At 41.2% G+C, this 24,760-nt stretch overlaps 1 protein-coding gene across 1 annotated transcript in view; it reads left to right on the plus strand.

Moving 5' to 3' along the window:
- The window catches only part of Cadm1 (cell adhesion molecule 1), a 326,654-nt gene that overhangs the window by 284,355 nt on the left and 17,539 nt on the right, over positions 1-24,760 (plus strand). Inside the window, 3 exon segments of the mRNA XM_027412060.2 lie at positions 3,430-3,602; positions 8,352-8,441; positions 18,911-18,943. Of these exon segments, the coding sequence (XP_027267861.1) occupies positions 3,430-3,602; positions 8,352-8,441; positions 18,911-18,943 (296 nt within the window).

Raw genomic sequence — 24,760 nt, forward strand, 5'->3', positions numbered from 1 at the left:
GGACGGAAATGCCAGCTAAAGCTGAAATTCTGGCAAACTCTGTTTTACTGTTGTCAACAGGCTGGTCAGGGCTATTTTCTCTTACATAAAATTTCAGCATACTGGGGCTGGGAAGGTGACTCAGCAATTAAGAGCCCCCACTGCTAGTGTGAAGGATCCAGTTTGGTTCCCAGCACCCACATCAGGTGGCTCACAACAGGCATATCCCTCCAGCTCCAGGGGACCCAGTGCCCTCTCTGACCTCCATGAGTACCCACATACATGTGCACACACACAATGACACACATGGTTCTCCAGAGGAAAAAAAATCATTTAAAATGTCAGTATACCCTCAATGCACTCAATGCAATAGAATGTCTGCTAACAATGATGTTCTTGCCATTGCTGGAAGATGGTTTTCTGAACTCTGAGGTACAGCATTTAGGGCCAGATATAGACAAAAAAAAAAAAAATTGCTTCCAAGAAAAGTGCTGTACTCAACTGTGAAGCAGCTTTGTTAGTGAGGAGAGGAGAGATTCAGGAACTGTCCATAAGGAGAATGTCACTGTCACTGCCCAGGAGGAGAGGAAATCTGACAGACTCTCATGTTGCTGAGGGGTGTGACAGAAATGCTCTGTTTATCTCTGCACAGTAATCCAGCAAGAACCAGAAGAGCGCTGTGGATCACCACTGACATAGCAAACAAGCCTTGAGGCTGTGCTACTGTAAATATCTCAGTTTACTTAGAGAAGAGGGGGGAAAGGAGGTTTTCATCCTTCTAATAAAAAAAAAATGTTTTTAACTCTTTTAAAGAAAAACAAGGCAAACAAATAAAAGCCATCCCAATGCACTGAATCATGAACTAGAAGGACTGGTCAGGTTGGGATTAAGGGCAATAAACTTTGAGGGGTGCCTAATGGGAAAACAGCAGTGAGCTCCCTCTGCTGTCCCTGTGGTGTGGTTTCTTTTTCCTCATCACAGCTTGAGTAAGCAGCATCTTCACAATTTTCCTATAACGACATTGGAGCATCTTCCCAGAGCTCCCCTCCACATCCTCAGAGAGAACTCCCCCTGTAATGATTGAGGAGCCAAGAGTGCCCTGTGTCAGAGGGAAGCCTGGCTATGGCTAGTCCCTTCTCCCTCTCCCGCTGTCCTTTACACATGGGCTGGTTGGCCTTCTCTCTGCCTGAGGAGGCAGAGTTATAAAGGTAACCTTTAGAGGAAGGTTGATCAGGTTCTATTTAGCTTCTTTTCTGCTGCTGCTGGGATATTTGATCCAAGCTTTGGCAGAGCAGTCTTTTTCTCTTAAAAAGATTGAGATCTTTCTTTTTATAAACTGATTTATGCCCTAATTAGCAGCTTCCCTTGTCTCCCAAACAGGCCCCTGGACCAAAGGAAAGTACTTCTCATGGGCCTCTGACTGTTTATAGCACCTATATTCAACCACATCACTCGCACTTATACTGTTTGGCTTGCTAACCTGTATTTTGTTTCTGTATTTTTTTTCTCCTGAAGAAGGTACTATGTTCAATTGTATGTGCCACAGGGACAGTAAATTACATGTTTCCGTCAGGACATTTTTGCCAGAGAGGGTATTTGCTTGTTCCTCTCAAATTGGAAAGGGTATGTGGTTGCTTGAGCAAGCAGGCATTACTCTGTAGCAATCCCTCCTTGCATATTACCTATTTATTTTCTCAAGAAATTGCATACAATAAAAATGGTAATTTAACTTGCCATTATATGTTGTGAATATTCTCAGTGCTTACCCCCACTGATTGTTTCAGCTGTCAAGCAGCAGGACGTGAGGTCTGATTGCCAGGCAGCCCCATTTGCCACTGCCTACAAGGGGGACATATGCAGTACTAACTTTTAAATAATTTACTGCATTGTGATGACAAAGCCATGTGTAATTAAAGAAAAATTGCAACTTCACATCCCATTTGAACATTGGAATGCTACATGACAGGCCTAACTTGAGTATCTGTTCGTTATTTACACCTGGGTCTCTGCCCATATCATTCCTCCCAGAAGTAGTGATAGGGATGGAAAGAAAATTGCTTATGTGTTCAAACTCATGTCTTCCTTTCAAATAAAAGTTGGGAACTAAGGGCATAACCTAGGTTGAATGCTTGCCTAGCACTCACCAGGCCCTGGGTTCTGTCTCCAGCATCACACAAAAGAACATGGTTTCAGATATGCTCTTAGATATGCGCTTGATTTCATAGGATCATGAGAGAGGCACCTTGAGGAACACAGGTTTCAAGTTCAGTGAGTGAAAGATGGTTGGTGTGTGCGCACTCTTCTCCCCAGAGCATCTTGTCAAATTTGCTTCTTCTTAATGGCTGTCTTAAGATACGAGTGGTATTTTAAGTCACTAAAACTTATTTTTGATAAGCAATTTCCCTTGTTGTGCCTGAAGAGTTCACTTTGAGATGTGTTCTTTCATCATTAATCCAAGAACCAAATGCACTCACAGGGAAGATGCGGCCATATCTGGGCTTAGAGGAAGGAGCCAATACAGAGAGAGGGCCAGTTGCTGACAGACAGGGTGGACAGGGCCATCCAAGTGGCATCTCAGGTGCAAGAGTCAGGATAAAGGGAGAGGAAGTGATTGCATCTTTCCAGAATCAAAGATAGTTTTTTCCTAAAACAGATCATAGCAAAGCTCTGTTTAAGTCAGAGCTGATGGCAGAGGCCTGTAATCCCAGCTGCTCTGGAAGTAGAATCAGAAGATTCCCTGCTGTTTCAAGGGTAGCCTGGTCTGCATACCAAGTTCCAGACCAGCTAGGGCAACCTTGAGAGCAAATGGTAATTAAAGAAGGCAGAGGATATAGCTTAGTGGTAGAGACAGTGTGTTCAGTGCCCACTGGAGAAAGGAAGGGCTGTTCAGATGTCAGAGTCCATTTACAACTCACAAGCGGCTTCTGAGCAAGCCAACATTTGGTGTGTTAGTAACCATTAGGTTGTTGCATGCACCACTAGCCTAGCCTAGACCTTGCTTCTTCTTCTCTCTCTCTCTCTCTCTCTCTCTCTCTCTCTCTCTCTCTCTCTCTCTCTCTCTCTCTCTCTCTCTGTCTGTCTGTCTTAACAATGGATGAACTCTGCCCTGGCTGAATTAGTGTGAAACCAAACAGCAGGGCATGTGAGTTGGGCACGTTGACTTATTTGTTGACTTACTAAAGATGAATTGAAAATCATAAGACTCACTTATCAAGTCTTAAAGGTTTCTAAACACCTGATTATGTGTTTGCTTGTTTTTTTAAATCGTATTCCAAGCTTGCGTTTGGCAGTTGCATGGTCTTAATTCTATTAATGTCACATCTCTCCAGTGGGTCCAGTTAATGGCATCACCCTGCATGTGATTTGTTTGCTGCACAGGTGAAAAACTGGATACAGATACCTGAGTGGGGAATGATCCTATGCCCTGTCTTTTTTGCCTTCCCTCTGCAGGCCTGTGATGGTAACTTGGGTGAGAGTTGATGATGAAATGCCTCAACACGCCGTACTATCCGGGCCAAACCTGTTCATCAATAACCTGAACAAAACAGATAACGGTACTTACCGTTGTGAGGCTTCTAACATAGTGGGGAAAGCTCATTCGGACTATATGCTGTATGTATACGGTACGTGAGAAGACAAAACACTCCCCTACTTGCCCCTTTGCATGTAGCTGCTGCCTGGGCTTTACCCCTAAAGCCTTTGGTCAAGTTGAAAACCAAAAAAACAGTTGGTGTCCTTCAGGAACTTAAAGAAGCCTGGCCTGAGGTGGACCCCAATGGTCCCCACCTGGGTCAACTGTGACTGTTCTTCTCTCCCTCCGATCGCGGGGATTTCCCACAAGATCAGAGTCTCTGGTCGTGCTGAGTAGGAAGGGTGTCCTCAGGCACAGGCCATAAAGATTATGTTAGAAGTAATGTCTGAAAAATTCAACCTTACCAATTAGTGGCGTTCAGCTCAGAAAGTTTATTCCCAGTGGTTTTTTTCCTATGATGCCTGGGCTAGCCTTTCTCCTGCTTTGATGAGCAGAGCTATCTTATTTTCAACATGAAGCTACTAAAGAAGACTTTGCAAGCCAGTAAACACTCAAAATAAATACAAAGTCCTTGGTAGTTGCAGAAACCACCTACACCTTCTGTTTTAGACATAAATGCCAACTTTTAAAAATACATCATGTTTTCTTAATCAACATCTTTCTACGGGGTTATTAAAGCATATTATGAATTTTACTTTGGAATCAACAGATAGGCATTGAACACCTATGGTGCCAGGCATTTCCCATTTATATCTTGCTATTGATTTTGTATATTGTAAGTATCCTCTAATTGAGAAGTACACTCTCCTTATAGTCTTGTGCTATCAAATTGAATCTCTTCTGTCCAATTGAAGTCTCTTCATTTTATACTAAAAAAAAGTCATGCACTGGCCCAATACATAATATGTAACCAGAGCCATCAAGATCCTAATGTTACAAATATTTGAATATGGGGCTACATTTCTGTCTTCGTGATAGCTTTGTAAACAATCCAAGTTAAGTTACAACTGAGTGAATATAGACATAGACACATAAATTATACATATGGAATAGTATTTACACTGTACTGTCTCAGAACCTGGTCACCCTCCTTATGAAGAAAAAAGAAGAGGAGCATCCTTTGTACCATACTTATATGAATATGAAATTATAATTCTTAGCCTATACCTGAGGGGGTTTTTCCCCATTAGCACAGTGGTTCTCAACCTTTCTAAACCTGCAACCCTTTAATACATTCCTCATGTTGCAGTGACCCCAACCATAAAATTATTTAGTTGCTACTTCATAATTATAATTTTGCTATGAATCATAATGTAAATATCTGATATGCAACCCCAAAGAGGTCGAGACCTACACAGTGAGAACTGCTGCCTTAGCATAATGCAAAATTAAAAGATCCTGTCAAATCCCTAAATTTGCAAGCTTCTAGAGTATACTGTCTTTGCATGTCTCATTAGTGGTGCATACATAGCTACTGTTCTCCTCAGTAGTTAAGGAAATCTACAAAGAGAGATGGCTCTGTTGTGTGAGTGAGAAGGGGCACAGGGCACCCAGTTTCATCTGGCAATGTGCAGAACAGCTCTGTTGCATTATTTGGCAGAGACGGAAGATACTTTCCTCTCTGTGTTTTTGCATACACCCCCCTTCCACCCTAAGGTCTGAGCCTTATGGAAGTGCGCCTGCCATTTGTGCCCAGGTTTATAGACATCAGTCTAGTTCGTTTTACAGATTTCACATTACAAAAAATATTGATCAATTTGTGCCAGTGTATGACACTCTTCTCTGATTCAGCAGTATCTACTATTCCTACATCTCAAAATGAGAAGAGACATTTCGAGACCTTGTTTGGAAAACATATTTGCATAATTTGAAAAATTAGCTTGTAACTAGAATTTGTTGAGTGTGCCCTTCATGCCGTTTCCGGCATTGACAATTTTAGATGATCTCCTCCAATCTCCACACTAACACCATGATCTGTGTTTATTTTTTACCCCATTCAACATACAATAAAATAAAGGTTAGAAGATCATACAACATGCCTAGTTCACAAGGTCCCCAAATTGCCTTAGGGCCATCATACTGTCATCCCAAAACCCACTGCAAAGTTGGTCTTTGCAATTCCTCTTATTCTCATGTCTTTTCAGTAGACCAAGTCCCTCCAGAATAAGATTGACCTTTTGAAATTGGCCCCCTGGACCACAATGCATTATTTGAAAACGAAGTACTATAGGAACTCACCTACTTAGGCAAGCATACCTGTATGCAGGCATGTCCATGATCCATCCAGCCTCCTCTGGATCCTCTATCTCTTGGCCCCTGCTAGTGGCACCATTGGAATGGAGGGCTAGCATACTAAACTGAAGTTTAGTAACAAACCATTCTAACCATTTGGGGAAGGATGGGCAGATTGTCTTTCCAAAGCAATATACTGTGGTACTATAGCAGTTTTTTTTTTTTTTAAGTACTCTGTGAACTAAAAGTTGATACACTTCTAAAATATTTAATTCTCTGGAAGTAACTTCTCTTCTTACAGCATCTGGCTGGTTAGAGCCTGAATCCCAGTTGGGTTTGTTCTGTTAGCATCCATGTTTCAAGCACAGCTCATTAGCTTCAGCCCTTTTTGTTTCTCCCTGTTTGTTGTAATGCTGCATATTGATTTCAGGGCCTCTGGCATACTGGGTAAGCACTCACTGATGAGCTTCATCCCAGCCCTCTGGTTTCTTAAATAGTGGCCTTGTGCTACCCTTCTTACTGAAAATGACCTCAGCAAGGACATTTCACCTGATAATGGAATCTGATGCATTCAGAGTTTCCTGATCCAGATGTGAAGGACAAGATTTTCCCAATAGTGATGGAGATCACTGAACGTGTGCCATTTTTACATATTGAGAGGTCCTGTTGACCTCTCCCTGACATCTGTCCCCTTGTTCATCTTGTCTGCCTTTTAGTTCATAATCATATCTTCAAATCACATTCACAGTCATTCTTACTGTGTTACACACATCATATGCTTTGTGCTCTTGCATTTAGAAGTGGTTTTGAAAATAGCATTAGAGTACAGCAGGGCAAGTCTTCCAAGTAGCAATATTTCTGTTCAGTGGCAATACTATAATTGAAGCAAACAGAAAAAGCACATTATTTGTTCCCTAGATGGGCAGGAGGTACTCTTTGAACAGTTTACTTGTAGTGGAAGGAGGCAGTGTCTGTCATGCTGGCTAGAATCTCATGATCTGTCTCTAGTTGGCACCTGTCATTGATGTAAATGTGTTCAAACAAGTTGCCAATCACAAAAACAACTTTATCACCTGTGGCTTCCATAAAACACACCAAAGGACAAGACTGCAATGATGCCCAACCATTTCTTATCCTGTTCTTTTTAAAAGATAATTTTAATTTTAAATTTCATCATTTCTACCTCTTAGAATGAGGCTTTGCCTGGAGTCCTTTTATTTCTTTTTCTTTTTTTTTTTTTCTTTTTTTTTTTGACTCATTGGAGACTGCATTAAACAACAGTTTAATTTGCTTGTTTCCACATCTTCAAGGAGAAAAGTGTGTCATAAAACAGAACCATTTGCTGTTGGTTCTTTCTTATCAGAATTATGCAAGTATGATTGTGTGAGAGAGGCAGTTGGTGAAGAAAATGAAAACCTTTGATTATCGATGAATGATCGACATCATTTCATGCAGACCTTGCAGCCAAGCAACAAAAGAGTCATTCCATCAACTTCCAGGAAATTGTGCCAAACCCAGTAAAGGTGCAATATATAATTAAAGTTTTGATGTATTAATTAGACAATCCGAGAGCTCACTTGAAGATAAAAGGACACCAGATGTGTCAGGGAGAAAAAGTTGACGTGCTTTAGATAAAATTTAAAATCAAAAGCCTTCAAATCGTCCTCTGCTCTATTATAGCAGAATGATTGCTTAGTTCAAAGTCTTGCTGACAATTTAACATATTCAGTTTGATCATCTGGGCTTAGATTTTTTTTTCTTTCTTTGCCCTTTCCTTATCCCCAAATAATTTTTGAGATGATAGAAGATACAGTGTATCAAGTACCAGACAGAGGCTTCCTATCAGATTCCTGGATTTAAGGGTCAAACCTCATTTATATTTAGCTCTCTTGTTTACAAGGTGGAAGATGTTCTTTCATTTTTATCATTGTGGTCCACTTAGGTCAAGCTTTTAACATGAGCAAAGGCAACTTATTAATATTTATAAGGTGTAAAAATTTATTGACTTTTAAAAAATAACATCTCAGTAAAATCTCACTTGCCTGGAACTTGGTACTCCGTCCGTGGTGACATTCTCTCTTCTTTGTACTTATTATGGATACAGAAGTGGTTTTCCTTCCTGCTGGGATGTATTGATGGAGAATAATGAAGTTAGCATTTGCAGAGAGCATGTGTGCAGTGCCACGTTCATCCTTGGCTGATACAAGCCCTTTAAATACAGCATCCCCTTCTCCTCTTTTCTCCCTTCTGTGAAGTAGAAAGGGACAGCCATTGTGCTTTCTTGGCACTGAGGTGACTTAGCCTTGCCTTTAAGATCTGGTGGGGTTAGGGGTTTTGTGTATTTAGATTTTTTTCCTTCACTTTTCTATTTCCCATTTCATTTTTGTTCACTTCATGTATAAGAAAGCTGTTCTTCTTTTCTTAGCTTTTCCAACTGAGGCTTTGGGGTGTAGTTTCATGCCTGCGTCTCTGAGGTGAAGGAACTTGATGGTTTAAAGAAGGATGCCATCCAACCAGCATCTCAGTGTCTCCATGTCTTTGTTTGTCATTACTGGTCATTGTTGTGTTCAGCATTGTGGGTTTGATTTTCCTTTTTTTTTTTATCCAGATCCCCCCACAACTATCCCTCCTCCCACAACAACCACCACCACTACCACCACCACCACCACCACCACCACCATCCTTACCATCATCACAGGTATGGTACCTTCATTGCCACTGGAAATGTCCTGAATGTATATTGTCTTTCTGGTATAAACAAGGAGAAGCCTACCTGTCCCCTTCTGAGCCTAACCATTCCTTTATTTTGGAGCTCCACAGACACTTGATACTGTACTCTTGAATTGAATCTTAAGGATCTAGGGGAAACTTTAACATCTGAGCCTTTAACAGATCAGATGACTTACCTTACTTAGTGTGAGGGGATTCTTTTTGAAGTGTCACCACCCAAAGCAATAACACTAGGAAAAATGGCAGCCTGGCTACTAGAGAACCCTCCAGTAGCTTCCGGTTGGCTATAGCTGGTGGAATGGTAAGTATTGTGGCCTGGATCATGTCCTGGTCTAAATTTCATCTTAATCCAATGAAGAAAACAAAGCACAAATTTCAGCATGCCTCCTTGGGTCACACTACGGAATGCCCTATCATCCTCTTTCCTCCAGTGTGTGCCCACTAGCAGTATAGCTGCATGAGCCTCTTGTTGCCCAGGAGATTGCAGGAATCAGGGAGCCAGTCTTTTCCAAGCTGAGCACTCATGTGCACCACCTCTTTTTTATATGGCCTTTCTCCTCATCCTGGTGTCCAGTGGCTCGCAAATAGTTTGATGTTGCTTGACTGGGAGCCTTGAGGTTTCTTCTGCTATAGCAAGAGAGGACAGCTTTTGGCTATACCATACCATACCAACTCAAATGTGTAGAACTTCCTTAGACCAGGCCTTCCCCAACCACTGCTGCTTAGTGTCCACTCTAAGGAAGGATAGAATCTCTTGAAAAAGTGACTTTGCCACTTAGGTCTGTTACCTGGCAAGTGTCTGAGGTCCCTTTGAACCACGAGTCCAGCCATTCCATCCCTGGACTCCTTGATACCCACTGAATATCTCACTTGGTGCCCTTCATGTTCAGCTCTTTAGCACTCAAGGTCTAGCAACCACCTTCTAAGATCACATTGATTTTTCTGGAGACATTTTATTTTCCATTTGCTCAAGAGTCGATGAGATGCCAGAGTACAGAGTGCTCAGTGAAAGAGGAGGCCCCATCAGTAGATCTTACAGTGGATCGTCTAGTCCAAGTTTTCTTCACTTTGCAGCTGTTGCAGTGGGACAAAGAACTCTGCCATAACCCACCATTGAAGGTCTTCCTAAATACTGGTTACAAACACACCTGTGCCTGTACTAAATGTTATACCTTCTAAAAAATCCATCAATTGGTGTTGTGTCTCACTCTATACCTGGCTCCATCTAGAAAATTTGCTTCCTAATTCCTGTCTGTGTGTTTCTGCTTGAGCTGTCAGTTCCCCTTGCTTCTTAGTGAACTCAGTTTTGTGCATAGTAGACCAATCCCTGGCATCTTCTGTATCATTCATTAGCATATCAAAGATGTTCTTCCTCCTTTGTTTGGATGTCCACAGCAGCCTTACTGCTGGTGCTTCATCCTAAGAATTCAGTTCCTTGTCTCTTATCTAGTTAGTAAACTGGACTGGGCGTGTACTTTTTTATTGTGTTTTGTTTGACTGGTATTGCTGGGGGTGGAACACAGGGCCTCTGGAATACTAGGCAAGCACTGTATAGCTGAAATATATCCTCAGTCATGTGCTCTTTTTACCAGTTTCATAGTTTCCTGGGAAAGGCTGTCAGATAAATAACCAAATTGTGTAGGTATCATTAGCAGTGTGTTCATCTTTGGAGAAGTATGACCTAGCTTTATACCTCCTGTTGCAGAAAGTACTATTTAGGTATCTATAGGGGTTTACATCTTAAGCCAATAAAGTCCTCATTCATTCTGTGTATAAACTCCCCATTTTTCTTGAATGTGAAACAACACTTCATTTGACTGGCCTCATCACTGGCTTAGGCTTGCTTTGTTTTTGTTTGTTTGTTTGTTTTGTTTTGTTTTGCTTTTGTTTTAAGAGCATTAGCATTCCCTGACTCTTCGCCATCACCACAATCAATCTCTCAAGTCACTTGAGTTGCTCTAATTCACAGCTATAATCTTTTGCTCCCAAGAACCTCCTTCTCCTCTGAGGTCCTCCGACATCTGCAACTCATGTGATCACAGTTCTGACTAAACAGACTCCATTTAAAAAGAAATTCCTAGAATAAACAACACCATATTTCTGCCACATCAGAGATGCCTTTAATTGGAATGTGTCTACTTCTGTCCCTGCCACTGGCCTCTCAGTTCAAAATAACTCAGGATGATGTCATAGGTACACCTCGGTCCGTGGGTGTTAACACTCAAATGCTCTCTCTATACACCAAATGCATCTGTAGTAATGAATGCCCAGATCTTCAGTGGCACACCCAAGCGTCATTAAACTAAAACTGCTACTAAAACAACCTTGTGGGATCGGTCACCTTAATGGATGTGATCTTTCAGGGTTACTCTGTCTTAACAAGCCACATTCTATATATTTATCTTGCCCAGAAAGCAACCTGTAGAATTTAACATTTGTTCCTTTCTCCAAACAGATTAAAGGTTATGGATTTAGATGGTTCTGTGTCCCATTTTAAAGGTCCAGGCTAGCCTCTAGATTTAAATTGGTTCCTAAAGAATCTTCCAGACTGAATCCTGACAAATGGATAGCTAAATTAATTTCCACTCCTCCTCTCTCTTGTACTGTTTGGTACGTTTACAGTCACCATTAACCTTAAAAGCTTCAACAGCTGAATCCAGTGACAGTAACTTAAAGCTGGGGCTCTAAAAAGAAAAAGAAGCAGCTGCAGTCAGCTATTTCTTTCCTCCTAAGTCAAGTGCAGTAACTGGAACCCATTTTCCAGGTTAGGATTTCATTACCAGAAAAATGTTGAAATGCAATTGAAAATATTTTTAAGCCCAAAAGGTCCTAGCTGGTTTCTGATTTCTCTAAAAGAAGCATTGCATAGCATAGCTATCTTTCATCTTCCCTAACCAGGGTAATGGAATTGTTCTCCATTCTGGAGACCCTTGAAGGGGAGGAATCCTACAGGCCTCCAACTGTTCTAACCACCTTCCCCCTCAATCTTACATTTTCTAGTTTCCTAGGAGGACAGTGGCATTTGCATACCGTCCTCTCCACTTGGTGATTTGTCAGTCACACCTGAATGGTAGCCCTGTCTAAGGAAAAAAATCTCTGCAATGTGTTAAGTATCGAAAAGAATACGCAGCCTGGCCATGGTGTACACACTTTAATCCCAGTGGTTGGGAGGCAGAGGCAGGTGGATCTCTGTGAATTGGAGGCCAGCCTGTTCTATATAATTTGGCTTTGTCTCAAAAAAAAAAAAAAAAAGAATATTTGGTATCCAACTACCAAATCAGCAGAGTTGTATCTTTATCATTGGCATTATTTTAAGGCCTCTCCACATACAAAATAATTTGAGAATAGAATTGGGTGAGAAGCCATTTAGAGCCTCGTTGGCATTTGCCCTCAGGTTCACAAGTATCTCTCATCATTCCTGCTTGTTGACATTATGATCACTTGAGTCTGTTCAGCTCTTGGCTTTGGCAAACTCCCACCCTTAGTGTTTTGTTTTTTACCACGTCAAGTTGTCCATGAGGTTTCTTCATTTGTGAGAGTATATGCCATGGCACAGGAAAGCAAACCAGATGAATTATTTGACCTTTCTTCTTAGGCAAGCTCGTGTTTTAGGGCTAGTGTCAGTTCCTGTTTCTTGCTTGGTGATAACCTTTAGCCTCTTCCTCTCTATTGGGTCAGGCTTCCCTCCTCAAACTTCCTTGGGAAAATGTTCTATGTTTTTCTCCTTAATTAACCTGGATATTGAATTGTTCCTGACTGGTAGAGTCCTGACTTGGGTGCTTGATAGAGAGTGCCATGAAAAATGCTCAGTATTCAGTCCCACACACTCTTAACAGTTTAGATACAAAATTCAGGCCAGGGGGAGCTCAACCTGTAGGTCACACTATACACGAATCTGCCATAAATTAAAAAAAAAAAATTAAAATGGCCTTAGAATAAGAATGAATAGCTATAGGGCCAAATAGTGAGATGCATTTAAATATTCTTTCATAACAGTGAAGTAGGTCATTTCTAAATGAGTTTTTCTCCTTTTTAAAGGCATGTATTCAATTAAATATTTGGTGTTTCTTGGAAAAGAAAATAGCAAGGTTTCTCTTACTGATGTCAAAGCACTCAAAAGCCAATATACCTAGGAGGAAGTAACTCCTAGCCTCAGGCCCATGTTATTATTTGGGCTTTCACAGCTTGATATCATAGGTTTTTCTCAATGTAAATGTGGATCAGATCATGTAAAAAAAGCAGACACAGGCTTTATCCTTTAGTGATATTTGGAGATTGTGCCAGTAAGGGAACTTACACCTAGCATGTGTCTTAGACATATAGGAGAGGACTCGTGTGCTTGGTGCAAAATCTATGGTGTGGCCATCTAAGTAGTAATGGAGCTTTGCTCCACACCGAGATTTCAGTTCCTCCAATTTGAGCCCAGTGATTCTAATCCTGTGCTGCTGGTGTTGGCAAGGCGCAAGGGCTATAAGCTGATCTGCTTTTACATATGCATTCCATAGAGATTGAGCGCCCACAGTGTATGCAGAGAAGGAGTCCTTAAACCCCTTCCTGTGTGGTTGAGAGATGCCATGCAGCTGGAGTGTTAAGTGTCAAAGGCAACAGGTGCCACAGGAGAGCATCGAAGAAGGGATCTTTGCTCTGTGCCATCAAAGAACAGATAGAATGTAGGTACAAAAGAATAGCATTTGGAAATGAAGCATGAAGAACCCATAGTACTTCTAGCATCTCTTTTCAAGGTGTATCTATTTATGCTGCCAAGAGTAAGCCCCCTTCTTTTCTAGGAAACACATCCTTCATCCTAGGACATTGACTGAATTGTCTTCTTCCTAGGGTTGGCATCTACTCCGTGAATACACTCTTTCCTCATGCATTGAACCCTTACAGAGTGTAACTGATAGGCCAGTATGTTTGAGAACAGGATCATGAGCCTCTTTTTACCTAGTAGACCACCTTTGCATGTCCATTTCTTTTCATACTGTCCTGTCTACAGTTTCATTCTGCCAGTAATTGTAAGACCTCTACCTATTGCCTCATATCCAGCCGGCATTGACCCATGGCTGGTTTAGGAAGAAACAGAAGAAAGTAAGAGAATTGCAAATATTGAAAGTCATCAGATTCAACTTTTTTTTTTTTTTTAAACAGAGTGAGGGGTGGAAAGTGAGGTGAGGTGTCTTTATTCTACTGTTTCTATCATAATTTTCCTAAGTGTATGTTCTTTATTTAAAAATTAGTCTTAGAGATAGAGATCCAACCAGTTTCTGTGCTCAACATCTGTCAGCAAAGCACATAATAACAGCAGCACAAATATGGATTTCTTGGGATTCAGAAGTGATACCCAGAGCTCTCCCAGTCGTAGGAACATGGGAATGAAGGGCACAGTCTTCCAGGACCTCATGCAAGATGAGTCTCAGTCAGCCTTACAGAGCCCCTCCCTCCTTTTCTCCTTGGCCATCACATTCCCTGCAGCACTCCCAGCCCTTCCTCCCCTGGCTCATGTCCTGACCCCTTGGTCCAATCCCACTGGCATTCCGAGACAATGCCATAGGGATTGTTTTCCTTGTTAAAGGAAACTACTCTACAGATTCCGATTATTTTGGAGAACATCTGGTTTGCAAATGAGAAGATCTCTGGGGCATGAGCTGCACAGAGTGAACAATTTTGAAGAAGCTTTTAACAAAACTTGAAATTACTTAACAACAACAACAAAATCAGCTCCCCTTCCTGCTGTTCTGGAGCTCACAATCTTCACTCTAAGGGGAAGGTGACATTTGAAAAAATAAGCGAGGGCTGGGGAGGTGGCTCCATGGGTAAAGTGCTTGCTCCTCAAGCATGAAACCCTAAGTTAGGGTTCCAACACTCATGAAAGAAGCTGGGTGTGACAGCCATGCTTATATCCCAGCACTTGGGAGCAGAGACAAGAGGATCCCAGGAGCTTATAGAAACCCAGTCTAGACAAAGTGGCAAGCTCCAGGATCAGTGAGAGGTTCTGTCTAAAAATAAATAAATAAATGAATAAACAAATAAGTAGGTGGAGAAGCAGTTGAGAACACCCTGATGTCAACTCTTGCCTTCACATGCACCCACACAGGTGAGTACACACACATATATAACACTCGTTAACCCCATACACACACACACACACACACACACACACACACACACACACACACACGTAAAATAGCTTTCTCTCATAGGCCTTTTGGCTTAGCTCTGTTCTTAGCCACTTTCTCCATCATTAAGGAATGGTAGGTTAATTAAGAAGAACATAGGTGGCAAAGAAATTAATTGGAAAACCAGTAGAAAATACATTTCAAACTCAAATTTCTCAGCACTTTTTTTTTTCTTTCAACAGATTTCAAATAAGTTGAAGTGGGGGAAGGAGAAAGAAAAATACCCATATTTAATATATATTGGCAAGCACAGCACAGCTATGAAGTAAAATTGTCAGGGGAATTCTTTGCCTGCCCTGGTGCTGAGATTTAAAGCCCCTCCATAGCCGAGACTGAAGAGGAATTCAATTAAGAAAGCCCGTTGCTTCCGTATTGACTTTAGTTAAGAAAATAAACTAGGGGAAAGTGTATTAAAATGTTGCCAGACTGCTTGTCCCATTTTCATCTAAGCCAGCAAAACAGAGCAGTTTGAATTCCTTACAGCTAAGCTCTGCTGTACCCAGGTTGTACTAAGCTCCAGGCTGTACCCTCAGCATTTTCTAATGTCCACCCTGGATTCACGTAGCCACGTGGTACCTTACCATGACTATGTGTCATAATGCAAGAACAGCTCAGATCAATTGGTAAGAAAAGTATTTAAAGTGATGAATTTAATTTTGTTCTAGGATTTTCATTTTCATTTATGGCACCCGTTGTGTTGGAGACCACGGACTAATTTATGGATTAGTTTTAAGCCCCCAGTCTGTCACACTCAATGAACAATTCTGAGTTGGAGAGAATCCATCTGAAAGGATTAGAATGGGCCACAGTGGGGCTTACACATGACTGTTTCAACTAAATATTGCCCAGCTGTCTCTCAGGCAGGTTGGGGTTTTGTTTTTTGGGGGGATTTTTTGTTTGTTTGTTTGTTGGTTTCCCCTCTCTTCTTGGCTACTTTGTTAAATGGCTACTGTCTCTAACCTCACACGTTTTTTTTGTCATAGCTTTTTCATTATGTAAATATCTTATACCTCAACCTGAAATATCTGTGGTTGTTTTGTTGATTTGAGGTGGAGCCACATTAACTGTTTACGGGGCTGTGAGCCTAAAAAGGGAAGTCAGTGTTGTAACAGAGTGCCTTCCACGTCATTATGTGCCCTAGCTTACATACCTTCTTTTCATTGTAGACTCATGAAACAGCTAGGAAATGCCGAGGAAGACTATACATACATTCAGTGTTTGTGAGAACAGGGGTTGGCAGTTTTATTTGTTTCATCCTTCCTTTTAAACATATAAAACAATACACAAATGCATTTGCCCTTGGTATAATTAAAACTAGAGACAATGGTTTACCCATTCAACTTTTTGTGACCTATTTTTCTCACTGGCCTAGCTCAAAGGCTTTAAAAAAAAATGAGGTTTAAAAACCTTTGTGGGGGCAGTTAGACAGTATTTCAAGCCATTTATTGCATTTACAACTTACATTGGAAATGTTTGCATTTGCCCACAAAATTAAAATATTATAATGCTCCAGTGATCACCCAGAAGCTAATTCTTGGGGTGGGGGGTGGGCTTGTACTTTTCTCCATTTTCTGATGAAGACACCCTACTAAATCATGCTGACTCGATCTCCACTCACCCCAGAGCCAAGCTGTATATGGTTTCTGCATGGTGTCATAATGCAGTTACGAAGGAGAATTAGGTCCTGTCCTAGAATATCTGCCCCCGCCCCCACAATGGGGAGCACACAGTCACTTCTAAAGCATTTTCCTTTCTCTCTTGACTTGAAGTAGCCTCTGCTCAGGCCTCATACATACCAGATGCTCTGTGAGAAAGGAGTCAGTAGCTCCCCAGACACTCTTAATCCCGATTTTAACACCAGAGCCAACCTGTGTTCCTGCCGCAGCAGCCCATCCTTTGCTGCTCTTAGGTTTTCCATTTCCAACTGCAGTAATCATGTTGTTTGACTTGAATATGTGTCTGCTTAACTGTTTTAGAGCTTTTTTTCCTCAAAACCCCTTTTTCTCTTCTGTTGGGTTCAATTGATGGATTTCGCATCCCTAGAGTTGGGAGCAAAATGCACTGTGGTCATGGCTGCGTGTATTGTCTGCTGCCCATGTAAGAGCTGACGCCTGGCTTCATCTGGTTTAATTTTGTCATGAAGCTGACATAATGTTGTAATACAGGAAGACAGTAAATTGGGATCATTGGTCACTCCTGACATCTGATTTTTTAGACTTCTAACCCTAGTGTTTTAAGCACCCCCATTTTTTCATTTTATACTAAGGATTTACCTGGTCAAAAAAAATAAAGGTGTGTTAGAAGTGCTACCACAAAAAATAATGAGCCAAAGCATTTATTGCTTTTCTCTTCTGTTTTGGAAAGGAGCCAATGCCTGCCTATAAAATGGATTACATGCATATACAAATGTGCCTTTGACCCTGCCCCTCAAATTTAAAGTACCTCACACCGATGTTGGTCTGGGATATCTCAACTATGGAGGTGAATCTGTCACCTTTAAGGATCTGATGTAGGGTTTGTTTCAACTGTACAACTTCCTGTATTGTTTTCACTGCTATTTTAGGCACGCAGACTTGACTTGTAAGTATTATATTCTTCTGCAGTGTATTTTATGGTTTTCTCTCCTTCCTCTATCCTTGAGAAATTTACTGATCAGTTATATCAAGCTGCATTGGCCTCCCAGACCTCTGGTTAATTCTGGCTCCTTAGAAGGGCTCTGATTTTTTTTGATTTTTTTTTTATGGTAACAGGGCCCCTGTGGTCCCAGAAAGCATGCCAACTGAAGGGGAACACTGGTGTGAATTCATGTGTCATATTTATACATCAGAAGCTCCAGGCTCACTTAACACCCACCCCCGCCCCCCAAAAAAAGTTCTATGTTTGAAGTTCCAGTGCATTTAAACATTGCCTGTATCAAGTTCAAGACATTGGAAACAATTGCCAGCTAAGGAGCTCCATGATGAAAATGGCAGGGTACTGCTTGTACCTCAGCATCCCACTTCACCAGCAGCAGCTTTTGACCAGGGAAGGGCTGGTAGAAGAAACACACTTGAAAACTGCAGACGTGAAAGGGGAGAGCGGGGAGCTGGCACATTGACATTAGAATGAAGTTTGCTAGAAGAACTGTATTTAAGGTGACTGGAAAAAGAAGTTCACCATGCACTTTGTTAGCTATTCACCCCACTTATGTAGCCAAACATGAAGAAAAAATTTATTTCTTGATGCTTTGGAGGAATTTTCCTGTAAAGAGAAGCCATTGCCACAACCTGATAGGAACAACATCGAAACTAAAAGAGATAGGCCTCAAGTAGGAGAGCACCAACGAAAATGATGGCTCTGTCTCCTGACCCAGCCAACACAGCCGAACCCTGACAGCCAAACCGGCAAACGTGGGGATGCGGTGCTGAACGCAGACAGGGATGACTGGATTCTTGAGACTTTGAAATTCTCAAGTGGTGTTTGTCTAGTTGTGTGAACATGTGTGTTTTTGTGACAGGCCTCACAGATTATGACATACCCTATAGAATGAAGAATCTGGTGTGTGTGTGTGTGTGTGTGTGTGTGTGTGTGTGTGTGTGTGTTGAATGTGTGTATATATGTCCTGAACATATTCACTCCCATGGCCACTCCATGAATGGAACTTACCAGCAAACTTCTGATGAAGTAATACAGCATATACAGAACTGGAATCTGTGTCGTATATTAACCTGCAAGCATCTGAGCATCACCTGGAAGAGTATCCTCCTGACCGTGGAGTTGATTCCTGTGATGCCTAATTGCCAGTCAAGAAGCCCCAGCATCAGGATGGTTTGGGTTTTTTTAAAAAAGGCAATGTTTGAATGTCTGAATCCATTGTTTAACCAGCCTTCCAACTGAGCTTTTTTGTCACAGTCCTGAGCTGAAGTCCTGAGCTTCGATGCTTTAAGAGCCATCTAGCAGCCACTGAGTTTGCACTGGTGTTTCTCATCACTTTGCATGTCCCCTGATTATTGACTCACAAATACATGTGTCCTGGCAAGACACCCAGAACCAAAGAATTTACTGTTTTCCTCCCTGGCTCCCAGCTTTGAGCTCAAGGCATGTCTTAAAACAGTGCACTCACTTCAGATGCTCTTTGCTTTTCATTTATTATTGCTTGTCACGCGGTGTTCTTTGAAAGCTTGCTCATATATTATCTGTTCCATTTTTTCCATTCTCCCTTTTTTTGCATGCTGTTCCTCCTGTTTCTTCCCTTCCTCCAATCCTCTGTTCCCGTCTGTAGACACCACGGCGACGACAGAACCAGCAGTTCACGGTTGGTATCACATTACTGTTTATCTACTTTCTCAGCGCTGCTGAGAGGCAAGGCAAGCCTGGGAAAAAGAGAAATGCAGTCTTCAAGGGAATTCACACTCCAAATAGACTGGTCTCATAAATGCACCATCATTTTTTAATGCTTGACACTACACTGAGTCTTGTCATTTCTGTTGTGAGTTCAGTGGCCAATGGTTGCAGTCTGAGATAAGGCCTCCTCTCTGATGGCAAGTGTGGCAGGGTGTCCTTCACACATTCCTCCTTACATATAAAATTACACCAAACCTTGGACTAAATGAGACTTCAAAAAACTGTTTTTAATTAAATGGGGAGGGGTATTTGTCTACAGAGCTATCGTCTGAAGTAAAGGTCATGTTCCTCCGTGAACTTACACACCCAGTCTCAATTCATTTAATCTTATGTTCCCATCAGTGGGAAACAGCTTCCCAAAGAATGTTCCCCAAGTCTATTTGAAGAGCATGAAGTAGGGTTTTAAGGTAGTCTTTGGTGTGTGGTACTTTGCAAGCCAAATATAAAAAGTGGATCTTTCTTTTCCTTCTTTCTTTCTTTCTTTCTTTCTTTCTTTCTCTCTTTCTTTCTGTCTTTCCTTCCTTCCTTCTTTTAATCAGTAAGCAAGAGTCCTGTTTCATCTGTATATAATTTTTAGTCAGCTCAAATCTAACCTTGGCAAGATTGTGCTTAGAGCAGATATGCTAGTTTAAAAGGGGGCTGCATTATTTTAATAACTGAATCCAAGGGAATCATTTGGGAAAGGGCCTGCTTCAATCACTTTACATGCTGTGCAGGGTGAAAATCTATCATTTAAGTGACAAGAGGTGATCAGCCAGCCCTGTAGTGTTCATTCAGCTTAAAGAATGACATCTAGCCCACACTGACAACTATGTCTGAGAACTTAGAAGTTGGAAATCTATGAGTAAAATCTGTGTTGTGCTGTTGTTGGAAAGTATGCTTTACTCAGGGTCAGCTCAGCAGCTCTCTCTCTCTCTCGCGCTCTCTCTCTCTCTCTCTCTCTCTCTCTCTCTCTCTCTCTCTCTCTCTCTCTGCCCCAGAGCAACACAGACTTAGGTAGGAAAGCCCACTCCAGCCTACTCCCACTTCATTCTGTCCTAATGTCCATGCAATAAGTTAAAGGTACACCTGATAGTCATAAGACACCAGTTAGATACAAAATGTGCATGTTGTAAGGCGATGTCCGTATAGCTAGCTACATTAAATTTAGTTGTTAGTACCTCCTGACTATTTTAAAGTACTCCAAGTTTTGGGCTTCCTATAATTAATTCCAGGATCAAGTACAACCTAGATTTCCAAATTCTCTGGGCTCTTTGAAGAAATAGTGACAATTTATCCCTAAAGCTCCAAAGTTCCATGTTTTAGGTCCCTCAATAAAACCCAAACTCTTGTTTGTGGAACTGGTCCTTAAACATCTGGATAGGTTATTCAAACTGGGAAAGTTGTCCTCTGGTCTGAAAGTGAAAATATCAACTAAAAGTGGGTTCTGATTAGGAGCTACTCATCTTTAAAGAGATCGAAAGGGAAATGAGTCTGAACACCTGCATTGGGATCAGTTAGCATACTGGTGGCAGGACACAAGGCTGAGAAGCAGCCACCATCTTTTTATTTGGAGACAACACCACACCAGAGTCATAGGGTGAGACTAACAGGTGTGAGAAGTCTGTGGGAGAAAGTAGCAAACACACCCTTCCTGTATCATGCGTCTCTCATGCCTTCAATTGGACTCCTTAGCCACAGAGGACCAGATAAGTGGTGGTGGATCATCCCAGATGACCCCTGCATAGTGCATTTATAAATTCATTCTTCAACTCATCCTTGATCCTCATAGTCACTTCTCAAAGTGTCCCCCAATATTTTGACCTGCTGACTCTCAAGCCCACAGCCGAAAGCACTAATGAAAAACAAAGTAATGTCTGAAACTTTACCTGATGAAAAGGAAAGAAATTTTCCAAGTCAGCTGTAAAGCGTAACAGGATGTGGAAATTACAGAGGGAGGAAGCAGATTAAAAAGGAGATGATACTGTGGAGTTGACTGTATCCTACTGGAGACCCAGCTTTGTCAGTGCAGCAACCATGACTGGCATTCAATTGATGGTGAGCTTGAGAAGTTCCTTATGGTGACCTGGTCCCAGAGGGAAAAAAAGTGGCTTGATAACTTAGCAACATAAATGACAAGACGTACTAAGTCAGCCAGCTATGGCCATCTTAATGGTCTTAAAAGTGTTATACTGGATTTTCCATATTTCTATTTTCTTCCATTTAAAAAAAAAAGACTTTTTCAAGATTTCCCTTTGAAGACTCATTAAAATACTTTATTCAAGCTTGTGTTGCTAGAGTATGTATGAAGTTTATTCTAGATGTTCATGTATGTTGACTGTTTGTTCTTACCAATAACTGATTGGAATAAGCATGTATTGGAAGATTGGAAGTGCATGGGCATGTTTCAAAACCAAATGGATTTTCTCCAAAAGAAAACCAAGCAACAATTCACCATATGTTTTTTTTTTTTTTAAGGATCTCACTGAGAGTAAAGACAAATGTGAGCATAAGTATGAGATGTTTTCAGGCAAGGCTGACACAAGGGGTCTCTTTGAATAAGGATCTTGAGCATTTGTGGTTTTGGAGCTCATCCTTAAAGGCCTGCACAGGGAACAATTGAAAAAAACAGAAAGACCTGTATTGTGTGTGCATGTTGAACACTACAAAAAAAGAAAGAAAGAAATAAGAAAAACCACTGCCAAATCCTGATAGCTTGTGGTCAGAAGCTGCTGGCAGACATGCATGGGTGGTTAGCGCACGGGTGGTGTCGTCGTTATCCCGATTATTTTCTGTGTGGGTGCGTGTGATGGTTTTTGTCTGTCTGTTTCAATGTGGGCACTCCTTTTTAAATGTCTTGTGCCTTGCTCTTTTCTGTCCCATGTGTTCCCTCTCCCTCTCCCTCCCCTCCCCCTGGCCCCCATGAGGGATCAGGTGACAGCATGCCCTTGGTCTGGAATAGCGCTTGTGCTTCTGCTGCACTGCGATCAGCTGGCTTCTGGGTTGAAGGTCTCCCCTCTCTCCTGTCTCTCTCTTTCCCTCTCTCTCCTCCTCTCTCCTTTCCTCCTTCCCCCATCCCCTTCTCCCCACTCTTCTAATTCAGCCTACCTTTTTCAACCTGTTGAGACAGTAGAGGCTGACAATCTCATGGATTTTCATATCCCACATGAGTTTATAGATAGATTAATTCATTCCAGAACGGAGAGCCCCTCTCAAACATTCATTTTATATTTTCCATGTTGGTTTCAAAGTATTTGCCAGTGCTAGAGAACAAGCCCGCACCCCAGACCACTGCCTGTCTTTAGGTAACAACCCCACAAAGTCTCCCTTTCCCTGATTTATGACTAGTGCAGACAGTGATAGAATTCTAAAAGCATTGTGTTATGTCCTTATCTTACGTGGTATTCAGTTGTGGGGAAATTTGTAAGCCCGTTTGAAAGAAGACTAGCCAGCAGTGCACGTGATTACAACCGCTATGTCCACCGTCTGTGTATGTACCTCTGTACATCTCTGTATGAGTACATAACAATGGCATTCAAAGGCTGTCATTCAGTCAAGGGACTCTGCAGACATTGTATGTTCTACCCAAGAACAAAGCTAAAGAGGTTTACGAATGGCTGCAGGACCTGAAGATTGCGTTGCAGCCTTGATATGCAGTTTGGAAACTATGTGCTGCTGTTTAACGGCGTGAACCAAATTTCTGCTAATGGGAAGAAGGGAAAAACTCTCCACAAAAGCTGACAAAGCAGGAAGAACAGGATGACTGAGCTTTTAGATTAAAACTACCGGGGGCGTCTGAACTCTTATGGCTGATGGTGGAAGTATCAGTTTCCATGACATGGCCAAGTGATCAGATGTGTGCTGCGTAGGTAAGAGAGAGACCGTCGCCTACTTTGTTTTTCCTAATGAGAATGGTACTAAGGCCAGTGGGCCGAGGATTTCTTTCCTAGGGATTTTATTTGTTTTGGTTTTTTTCATAATTTTCTGTAAATATATATATATATATATATATATATTATATATATATGTGAATTGAACCCAGGACCCTCTTTAGGTTTACTTGATTTTTGCATTTAATTGAAATGGCTAGGATTTCTGATTGGTTATAATTCTTTGAGGTTTTTCTTCTGGTTTAAAATTGCCACATTATAACCACTTTGAGAAGCCAGCAGGTGCTGACAAGAAGGAGGAACAACTCCAGAAGTGCACAGTGTTTAACCTGAACCACAGCATCTATGACACAAGAAAAAGCCAAACATGAGTCTATGCAGAAGAGACAGCTTTCATGTATAAATTAAATTATCACGGCTGCACCTTAGGACTTCCTTAGTTGCAAAAAAAAAAAAAAAAAAAAAAAAAAAAAAAAAACATTCCCGTGTGCAACAAAAGTAAACTTTCATTTGTTTAATGGAGTTTAAAGAAATGCATTGCATGCATTTTAATTAGATGTGACTAGAAAGAGCTTGACTAGATGATAGGAAACTTTGAATAGAAGCACCAAGAAGTAATTTCCCACTTATTATTAAATGGCAATGCTTCCTTTTGAGAAATATTCTCTGCTTCATAAAATGCATCTTTGTCATTTTCTTTGAGAAAATGAGAGGAGTCTAATTTTTAACATGAAAGAAAAATACCTAAGCCAGAGCAGTTCTAGGAGGTGGATTTTGTCTTTCCTCACTTGTACACCAGTGCTAAACTCTTTTAATTATATTTATTCAGAAATTATCCAACTATGGCAGTGTGCTGTAGATTCATAAGACACAATTGCACTGCAAAAACAAATTTAACGCCACTGGCCTAAATGGCTTCTCAGTTTGGAACATAATCTAAGCAGGAGATTCCAGATGATTTGGTATATTTTAAAATTTTATGCCATTAAAAATGACAGTTTCAGCTTTAATGAGGTGTATATCAACTGTCTGTCGCTTCTTAATGGAAAACTTTGCATATCAATGATACTTCATAAACATATTTGTCCTTATTTTTTTTAATTAGCTTTCTAGTGTCCTCCCCAAGGAAACAGGCCTTCAGCAGTAAAGTTGCCTGCCTGAAACATCCTTGTTTAACGTGGTTCAGTGGGCACCAAGCATGTATGTAGAACACTTTGATATTCATCAGGCCACATAGAAGTGAGGGATTAGCCTTCTGAAAACTACAAATTCATAATTAACTACAGAGAACTACTTTATGTTGCCCATTTATAACAGTAATTCAAATAATTGTATTCATTGGTCTTTATACCATGGATAAAGCCATTTAGAAATAGAAATACTTTCAGCCAATCAGATTTCAGGACAAAGGGGCTAGCATTTCTACTCAGCTGCCTCTATAATTTATTGCATTACCGTGTTCCCTTTAGTTGCCTGGTTCCATAGCTTCGGAACACTTGTGAACTCTAAAGACTTTCATTTTGATTTGGCTTCTGCTCTGGAGCAGTTGGCACCCAGGGTTCATGTGAGAAATTCTCTTAGGAGTGATGGTGGGACACCCTCCTCACATACTCAACCAGCTCACCGTGTTCACTTGGCTTCTTTGTAAGTCGCCTTAGAAAATACAAGTTTTAATGACTACCCCACACAAGCTTGTTGTAGTTCATTTAAAATGAATATAAGTGGCAACCAGTCTGCCATTGTGTATTGCCAAAGCATTTATTTTGGTTGCCTTTAGGCACTGGTTAGTAGCTGACCAAGGATGACTCTCAAAGCATTAATTCAGCAAATACTTACTGACAATATAGTTTATGCTAAGC

The sequence above is a fragment of the Cricetulus griseus genome, chromosome 4, assembly GCF_003668045.3.
Source record: "Cricetulus griseus strain 17A/GY chromosome 4, alternate assembly CriGri-PICRH-1.0, whole genome shotgun sequence".
Taxonomy (NCBI): Eukaryota; Metazoa; Chordata; class Mammalia; order Rodentia; family Cricetidae; genus Cricetulus; species Cricetulus griseus.